Below are 10,000 nucleotides of genomic sequence, written 5' to 3' on the forward strand. Positions count from 1 at the left end.
GATTGATGGATAGATGGATGGAAGGACGCTTAGGACAGACAGACAGACAGACAGGGCAGACAGACAGACAGGCAGGCAGACAGGCAGACAGACAGGCAGACAGGCAGACAGACAGACAGACAGACAGCAGACAGACAGACAGGCAGACAGACAGGCAGACAGACAGGACAGGCAGACAGACAGACAGACAGACAGGCAGGCAGGCAGACAGGCAGACAGGCAGACAGGCGACAGGCAGACAGACAGACAGACAGGCAGGCAGGCAGGCAGGACAGGCAGACAGGCAGACAGACAGACAGACAGACAGACAGGCAGACAGACAGGCAGGCAGACAGAGACAGACAGGCAGACAGACAGACAGACAGCAGGCAGCAGGCAGACAGGCAGACAGACAGGCAGGCAGACAGGCAGACAGGCAGGCAGACAGGCAGGCAGACAGACAGACAGACAGACAGGCAGACAGACAGGCAGACAGGCAGACAGGCAGACAGGCAGACAGGCAGACAGGCAGACAGACAGACAGACAGACAGGCAGACAGACAGGCAGACAGGCAGGCAGACAGACAGACAGGCAGACAGACAGACAGGCAGGCAGACAGACAGACAGGCAGGCAGGCAGACAGACAGACAGACAGGCAGGCAGGCAGACAGACAGAGGAGGAATGATAATGACCTGGTGTTGTCTGGTGACCTGGTGAAGGTCTGCTGGTGGCTGGTGTTGGTGGGCATGGAGGGGGGCAGCTCCCACCACTGGGAGATGACAGGGGGGTACGCCTCTGTCACATACCTGAGCTCCACGTCCTCTCCTTCCTCCACCTCCACCTGTCTACCTGCCTGGTCTGACTCTGGTCTGGGGGACACCTGTACTGGTCTACCTGCCTGGTCTGACTCTGGTCTGGGGGACACCTGTACTGGTCTACCTGGCTGCGTTGTGCTGGTGGACAGGTGGAAGTAGAGGTTCAGGTAAGGCTCCTCTGATGGAGGGAAGGAGGGTAAGAAAGAAGGAACAAATTGAAGTCTGTGAAGTCACATGATTGCAACAGTAAAGCTTATCCTGAAATCCGAGCCCCTAACCCCTAACCCCTAACCCCTAACCCTTAGCTCCTATCACCTTACCTTACCTGACCTCCGGGTGATAGAGGTGTTTAGATGGTGTAGATGGTGGTGGAGGTGTAGATGGTGGAGGTGTAGATGGTGTAGATGGTGGAGGTGGTGTAGATGGTGGTGGTGTAGGTGGTGTAGATGGTGGTGATGGAGGTGGTGTAGATGGTGTAGATGGTGGTGGAGGTGGTGGTGGTGGTGGTGGTGGTGGAGGTGGTGGTGGTGGAGGTGGTGGAGGTGGTGGAGGTGGTGTAGATGGTGGTGGTGGAGGTGGAGGTGGTGGAGGTGGAGGTGGTGGAGGTGGTGTAGATGGTGGTGGTGGAGGTGGAGGTGGTGGAGGTGGAGGTGGTAGAGGTGGTGTAGAGGTGGTGGTGGAGGTGGAGGTGGAGGTGGTGGAGGTGGTGGTGGTGGAGGTGGAGGTGGTGGTGGTGGAGGTGGAGGTGGTGGAGGTGGTGGTGGTGGAGGTGGAGGTGGAGGTGGTGGAGGTGGTGGAGGTGGTGGTGGTGGTGGTGGTGTAGGTGGAGGTGGTGGAGGTGGTGGTGGTGGTGGTGGTGGAGGTGGTGGTGGTGGTGGTGGTGGAGGTGGTGGTGGTGGTGGTGGAGGTGGAGGTGGTGTTGGTGGTGGAGGTGGTGGTGGTAGAGGTGGTGTAGAGGTGGTGGTGGAGGTGGAGGTGGTGGTGGAGGTGGTGTAGAGGTGGTGGAGGTGGAGGTGGTGGAGGTGGTGGTGGTGGAGGTGGAGGAGGTGGAGGAGGTGGAGGAGGTGGTGGAGGTGGTGGAGGTGGAGGTGGTGTTTTAGAGGCTTACCTACGACCTGCAGCATGGCGGAGGTGGTGTAGATGGTGGTGTAGATGGTGGTGGTGGAGGTGGTGTTTTAGAGGCTTACCTACGACCTGCAGCGTGGCGGAGGTGGCGTTGGCTCCAGCCTGGTTGGCGGCGGTGCAGGTGAAGCGGCCGCTGTCTGAGAGGCGGGCGGCGGGGAGGGTCAGCGTGCTGTTGACATGGAGGCCAGGGGGCGCGTCGCTCCACCGCTGGGCCGTCTCCACTGACCACGTCTGTGGACGTAGGACAACAACACAGCGCAGATAGACGGTTACTTAAGCAACATCACACGAGAGGGAGTGTGTTATACTGAATATCAGCACGGGTGTGATTGGGTCGTAGGTACGAGGCCGCAGGCCGAGTAGAAGACGATCACAGCCGTGCTGATATTCAGTATAACAGCACGACCTCCAGTGTGATATTGCTTTTATACAACAGTTCTACAGCGCGATTTATTAGTTAACAGTAATAAGCGACAACAGATTATGATTTGTTTGTTTATTTAATCATAAGAAATAAAGAAAAAATAGTTCCGCAATTGAACTTCAAATGGACTGTTGCCTAGTAACCTGAACACAAACATGTAGTCTAATTAACGGTCATTTAGTAAGTAGAACATCTGTGTGGCGGAGTGATACATATAGTTAAAGGTCCCAGTGCTGTTATACTGTATATCAGCACTCATGGAATGCCTCTTGTCCAATCAAATTACTTGATCGGAACTAACTGTTGTATAAATTGTATTATGTCATTTTTTATTGTAAAGTGAAAAGTATTTTACGGTTATGACCTCTATCATAAATATTCTGTAGTAGCCAAGGTCAAAAAAGTTGTGCTGCTTTTAATTCGTTTTTGTCTCAAAGGAGGCTAGGTGGGAGAAGTTTGTCTTTTGAAAACCAACTGTCACTCCCCCTCAACTGTCACTCCCCCTCAACTGTCACTACCTTTCAACACAAATCTGAGTGTAACACTGGCCACTAGGGGGCGCTGCTAGTGCCCTCTGACCTTACCTGCTGGGTGGAGTGTGTCCAGGTGACCGAGAGGTCGTGGTTGGGGTTGCTGGTGACGCAGGTGATCTGCAGCGTCTCTCCGACCAGGCGGACGTAACGCTTCACCTGCAGGAAGGCGGAGGGCGGAGCGCGCAGTCCTGGAGCAGACACACACACACACACACACACACACACACACACACACACACACGTCATGTCACATCCAACGAATATAAAGACACACCTGAATCCCAAATAACCCCCTCCCCCCCCCAGACCCTGGCTCCTGTCCCCTATCCCCTAGCTCCTATCCCCTAGGCCCTAGCTCCTATCCCCTAGCTCCTATCCCCTATCCCCTATCCCCTATCCCCTAGCCCCTATCCCCTAGCTCCTATCCCCTAGCTCCTATCCCCTAGCCCCTATCCCCTAGCTCCTATCCCCTAGCTCCTATCCCCTAGCTCCTATCCCCTAGCCCCTAGACCCTAGCCCCTAGCCCCTAGCCCCTATCCCCTAGCTCCTATCCCCTAGCTCCTATCCCCTAGCCCCTAGCCCCTAGCCCCTATCCCCTAGCCCCTAGTTATATATGTTATGTTTAGGGGTTAGAGGGGTTATGTTTAGGGGTTAGAGAGGTTACGTGGAGGGGCTAGGGGGGTCTAGGGACTAGTGACTGCGGGGACGACGACTAGGTGGTGGTAATCTAGCATCCAGACATGACCCCCCCCCCCACCCCCCCCACCCCCCTTCCTCACGTGTACGGACGATGACCGTGACGGGTCTGGAGTGCGTCAGCTCGCCGTGGAGCCTGGCGCTGCACACGAACACGCCCGTGAGGCCGGGGGGGGCGCGGCGGAGCAGGACCCCCCGGCGGGGGGCGGCCGTGTAGGCCAGGTCAGGGGGGGGCGGCCGCCCGTCCGCCCGGCGCAGGGTCAGGTCCGTGGCGGCGGGGTCCGTCAGCAGGCAGAGGTCGTCACCGTCCTTCACGTCGCCAGGGAAACGAGGGGTCACGAAGAGGTTGTTAGGGTCTGTAGGGGGGGGGAGGTCACACAGGGGTCACACAGGGGTCACGAAGAGGTTGTTAGGGTCTGTAGGGGGGAGAGGTCACACATGGGTCACAAAGGGGTCAAGTTCTGTTCAACGTGTGTCAGCAGTCACAGTCTGGTGGAGAGGGGGAGTAGGGAACGGAAGAGAAGCCTCCATTTCCCTCTCTTCCTTTTCTTTTCCCTATTTTCCCCTCCCTTTTCTTCTTCCTCCTCTTCGCACCTTCTCCCGCCCCTCCCCCTCCCTTAACAGACTGTCGTTCCCCTCGCCTGGCCTAGTGGAGAGGGAGGAGTGACCTGGTCTAGTGGAGACAGAGAGACAGAGGAGTGACCTGGTCTAGTGGAGACAGAGAGAGAGGAGTGACCTGGTCTAGTGGAGAGAGAGGAGTGAGTTGGACTGGTGATCAGAAGGTCGTGAGTTCAAGTCCCATCTCTAATAAACCAACACCTTTCTGCAGCTTGTGTGATCAAAGGCCTTGGCTTTAGCCCGACAGGGTAAGTTAGTGCTGTGTGTGTGTGTGTGTGTGTGTGTGTGTGTGTGTGTGAGTGTCTCTCTGTGTGTGTGTGTGTGTGTGTGTGTGTGTGTGTGTGTGTGTGTGTGTGTGAGTGTGTCTCTGTGTGTGTGTGTATGTGAGTGTGTCTCTGTGTGTGTGTGTGTGTGTGTGTGTGTGTGTGTGTGTGTGTGTGTGTGTGAGTGTCTCTGTGTGTGTGTGTGTGTGTGTGTGAGTGTGTCTCTGTGTGTGTGTGTGAGTGTGTCTCTGTGTGTGTGTGAGTGTCTCTCTGTGTGTGTGTGTGTGTGTGTGTGTGTGTGTGAGTGTGTCTCTGTGTGTGTGTGTGTGTGTGTGTGTCTCTGTGTGTGTATGTGTATGTGTGTGTGTGTGTGTGTGTGTGTGTGAGTGTGTCTCTGTGTGTGTGTGTGTGAGTGTGTCTGTGTGTGTGTGTGTGTGTCTCTGTGTGTGTCTCTGTGTGTGTCTCTGTGTGTGTCTCTGTGTGTGTGTGTGTGTGTGTGTGTGTGTGAGAGTGTGTCTCTGTGTGTGTGTGAGTGTGTCTCTGTGTGTGTGTCTGTGAGTGTGTCTCTGTATGTGTGTGAGTGTCTCTCTGTGTGTGTGTGTGTGTGTGTGTGTGTGTGTCTCTCTGTGTGTGTGTGTGTGTGTGTGTGTGTGTGTCTCTGTGTGTGTGTGTGTGAGTGTGTCTCTGTGTGTGTATGTGTGTGTGTGTCTCTCTGTGTGTGTGTGTGTGTGAGTGTGTCTCTGTGTGTGTGTGTGTGTCTCTGTGTGTGTGTGTGTGTGTGTGTGGGTTCCTGTGTTCCTCCTAACCTCTGACGTAGACGTGGACCTGGGCGGAGGCGTTGCCGTGGTAACCCTCGTAGACGCAGGTGTAGGTTCCGGTGTGTTCCGCCACGGAGCGCCCGACCGCCACCTCCCTCCCCAGGCGGCCTCGCCTCCGCAGTTTGAAGGCCGAGGTGGACCATGTGACGTTGGCGTTGCCTTGGTCACCGCCCCCCCCCTCACAGCGCAGGGAGAAGGCCTCCCCCACCGGCACGGTGACCTCCGACCTCTTCAGCACCTCGGAGTTCAGCCACACCACCAGGGGGCTCCACTCTGCTGGCGACACAGACACACAACAACACACACCAGCAGAATGATGACCAAGCACGCTGTCATGTTACACGTTTTCTTCATGTTATGTTTAGCGCCCTCTAGTGTCCCAGTGGAGTTGGCTAACTGGCTAACTGGCTAGATTAGATTAGATTAGATTAGATTGATTGTCCCCAGGGGGAAATTCATTTCCACACCACTGTACAGTATACATACATACATACATACAACACCGTATAACACAGACAACAAACAGACAGTACTACACATGACAGACACACAAGTACACACACTCAGCGCGGCCTATTGTTTAAGGCAACAATGGCTGCGGGGATCAGGCTTCTGCCAAAGCGAGCCCTACTGCACCTTAGCGTTCTGTACCTTCGCCCGGATGGCAGTGGGGCGAGGTACAGGTTGAGTGGGCGGGTGATGTCCTGTTCTAGTGTGGTGGCGATGCGTGAGATGGGCCCTGTTGTTTAGTGCTGTGAGGTTGGGTGTGGGGAGGCCAGGTATCCTGGTTGGTGATGCGGGTCAGTTTGACCCAGTTGACGCCTAGCGCCCTCTAGTGTCTCGGCGTCTACCCTGTTCTCTTGGTTGTTGTTGGTCGCATGCTGAGTTTGGAGGTTAAAAGGCGGCCATTTTCTTGTAAACACAGAAATCACAGCATGGTTGGGCTTTCTCTCCTCGCTTGTATCCGTGCGCCTGTGTTATGCCCTTTTCAAGCTGTGTTTCGTAAGTACTTAAGTTTGTCTATGTTTCAGAAATGATCTTGCTTATGTTTTCATTGTATTTAGTCGTCTTATTCCAGCACTCCCAGAATTCTCTGCTTCACTCGCCAACTGACAAAAGAGTTCTGGAACACTCACCAGCTGCGTTTACATTTAGGCCTGGACTACACGTATATGGATATTTATAAGGCCTGGACTACACGTATATGGATATTTATAAGGCCTGGACTACACGTATATGGATATTTATACGGCCTGGACTACACGTATATGGATATTTATACGGCCTGGACTACACGTATATGGATATTTATAAGGTCTGGACTACACGTATATGGATATTTATAAGGTCTGGACTACACGTATATGGATATTTATACGGCCTGGACTACACGTATATGGATATTTATACGGCCTGGACTACACGTATATGGATATTTATAAGGTCTGGACTACACGTATATGGATATTTATAAGGCTGACTACACGTATATGGATATTTATAAGGCCTGGACTACACGTATATGGATATTTATAAGGCCTGGACTACACGTATATGGATATTTATACGGCCTGGACTACACGTATATGGATATTTATAAGGCTGGACTACACGTATATGGATATTTATACGGCCTGGACTACACGTATATGGATATTTATAAGGCTGACTACACGTATATGGATATTTATAAGGCCTGGACTACACGTATATGGATATTTATAAGGCCTGGACTACATGTATATTTATAAGGTCTGGACTACACGTATATGGATATTTATAAGGCCTGGACTACATGTATATGGATATTTATAAGGCTGACTACACGTATATGGATATTTATAAGGCCTGGACTACACGTATATGGATATTTATAAGGCCTGGACTACACCTATATGGATATTTATAAGGCCTGGACTACACGTATATGGATATTTATAAGGCTGGACTACACGTATATGGATATTTATAAGGCCCGGACTACACCTATATGGATATTTATAAGGCCTGGACTACACGTATATGGATATTTATACGGCCTGGACTACACGTATATGGATATTTATACGGCCTGGACTACACGTATATGGATATTTATACGGCCTGGACTACACGTATATGGATATTTATAAGGCCTGGACTACACGTATATGGATATTTATAAGGCTGGACTACACGTATATGGATATTTATACGGCCTGGACTACACGTATATGGATATTTATAAGGCCTGACTACATGTATATGGATATTTATAAGGCTGGACTACAGGTATATGGATATTTATAAGGCCTGGACTACACGTATATGGATATTTATAAGGTCTGGACTACATGTATATGGATATTTATAAGGTCTGGACTACACGTATATGGATATTTATAAGGCCTGGACTACACGTATATGGATATTTATAAGGTCTGGACTACATGTATATGGATATTTATAAGGCCTGGACTACACGTATATGGATATTTATAAGGCCTGGACTACACGTATATGGATATTTATAAGGTCTGGACTACACGTATATGGATATTTATAAGGCCTGACTACATGTATATGGATATTTATAAGGCTGGACTACAGGTATATGGATATTTATAAGGCCTGGACTACACGTATATGGATATTTATAAGGCCTGGACTACACGTATATGGATATTTATAAGGCCTGGACTACACGTATATGGATATTTATAAGGCTGGACTACACGTATATGGATATTTATACGGCCTGGACTACACGTATATGGATATTTATAAGGCCTGACTACATGTATATGGATATTTATAAGGCTGGACTACAGGTATATGGATATTTATAAGGCCTGGACTACACGTATATGGATATTTATAAGGTCTGGACTACATGTATATGGATATTTATAAGGTCTGGACTACACGTATATGGATATTTATAAGGCCTGACTACATGTATATGGATATTTATAAGGCCTGGACTACACGTATATGGATATTTATAAGGCCTGGACTACACGTATATGGATATTTATAAGGCCTGGACTACACGTATATGGATATTTATAAGGCCTGGACTACACGTATATGGATATTTATAAGGCTGGACTACACGTATATGGATATTTATACGGCCTGGACTACACGTATATGGATATTTATAAGGCCTGACTACATGTATATGGATATTTATAAGGCCTGGACTACACGTATATGGATATTTATAAGGCCTGGACTACACGTATATGGATATTTATAAGGCCTGGACTACACGTATATGGATATTTATAATGCCTGGACTACACGTATATGGATATTTATAAGGTCTGGACTACACGTATATGGATATTTATAAGGCCTGGACTACACGTATATGGATATTTATAAGGTCTGGACTACACGTATATGGATATTTATAAGGCCTGGACTACACGTATATGGATATTTATAAGGCCTGACTACACGTATATGGATATTTATAAGGCCTGACTACACGTATATGGATATTTATAAGGTCTGGACTACACGTATATGGATATTTATAAGGCCTGACTACACGTATATGGATATTTATAAGGCCTGACTACACGTATATGGATATTTATAAGGCTGGACTACACCTATATGGATATTTATAAGGCCTGGACTACACGTATATGGATATTTATAAGGCCTGGACTACACGTATATGGATATTTATAAGGCCTGGACTACACATACTGTATATGTATATGTATATTTTTCTAAACACAATTTTTGTTGTACAATTGGGCCTCTCAACCATACGAACACAGCGTTTTCACTCACATAAACGGAGATGTCTCTAAACGGATAAAAAAGTGAAGAAATAAAAAGATTGACCACCCACACACACACCACCGCCCCCCATCACTCCACCACTCCAACACCTTCTCCACCTACTCACACACACCACCACCATCTACACACACGCACACACACCACCTACACACACCACCACCACCCCCCCATTATTTCCCCCCCCCCCCCTTTCTCAAACAGCTGTAAAGTATCAGCGTCTCTGCATCTTTAACACCAGGGACAGGGAGACCAGATCACAAAGACGACTCCGACATGAACACTTGTTTTTTTTCATATATTTTTATTTGCTTGTATGGTTTCAGACAGCGATGGTTAATTAACATTAATCATAAATCATTCATCATAAATGTCATCTAGAAAGTGAAGAAATACTAATAATTGGTGTGGGATCCGATTGTGATTCTGTAATCAGTTGATTCATAAATCGCACTGTGATTCTGTAATCAGTTAATCAGTCAATCAGACTATGATTTTATTAACAGTTGAGCAGTAAATATTCTATAAGCAGATGCACTGTATGCCTTCTCTCTCCACCAGGCTTGGTTACGGTTGTTTGGTTACGGTTGCTTGGTTACGGTTGCTTGGTTACGGTTAGGGCTTGGTTACGGTTGTTTGGTTACGGTTGCTTGGTTACGGTTGCTTGGTCCACTATGTGAAACACGACTAAGCTGCTGTGTTTGTTATGAGGTCATATAATATCCAGCTCCTCAGTCAGGGTGTGAGACGCCTGATTGGCCAGCTGGTTCAGACCGGAGCAGCTGATTGGTCGGCAGCGCGGCCGCTGGGCTTGTTCTTGGCCAGGTCCTGCAGGTGTGTGACCACACGAGACACCTGGGCACACACACACACACACACACACACACACACACACACACACGTCAGGCTTATTAATATAATCATGACAG

The 10,000-nt window shown here is 49.3% G+C and overlaps 1 protein-coding gene across 1 annotated transcript in view; it reads right to left on the minus strand.

Moving 5' to 3' along the window:
- Positions 1-9,039, minus strand: part of LOC308175238 (macrophage colony-stimulating factor 1 receptor 1-like) — a gene marked incomplete at both ends in the record, with an annotated part of 24,918 nt that extends 15,879 nt beyond the window's left edge. The window contains 6 exons of the mRNA XM_080550944.1: positions 692-974; positions 1,984-2,152; positions 2,930-3,066; positions 3,658-3,930; positions 5,262-5,549; positions 9,021-9,039. Of these exons, the coding sequence (XP_080407070.1) occupies positions 692-974; positions 1,984-2,152; positions 2,930-3,066; positions 3,658-3,930; positions 5,262-5,549; positions 9,021-9,039 (1,169 nt within the window). The remainder of the gene's footprint in view (positions 1-691; positions 975-1,983; positions 2,153-2,929; positions 3,067-3,657; positions 3,931-5,261; positions 5,550-9,020) is intronic.
- Positions 9,040-10,000: the final 961 nt, after the last annotated feature.

The sequence above is a fragment of the Nansenia antarctica genome (genome assembly GCF_963989245.1).
Source record: "Nansenia antarctica genome assembly, contig: SCAFFOLD_222, whole genome shotgun sequence".
In the NCBI taxonomy this organism is placed as follows: Eukaryota; Metazoa; Chordata; class Actinopteri; order Argentiniformes; family Microstomatidae; genus Nansenia; species Nansenia antarctica.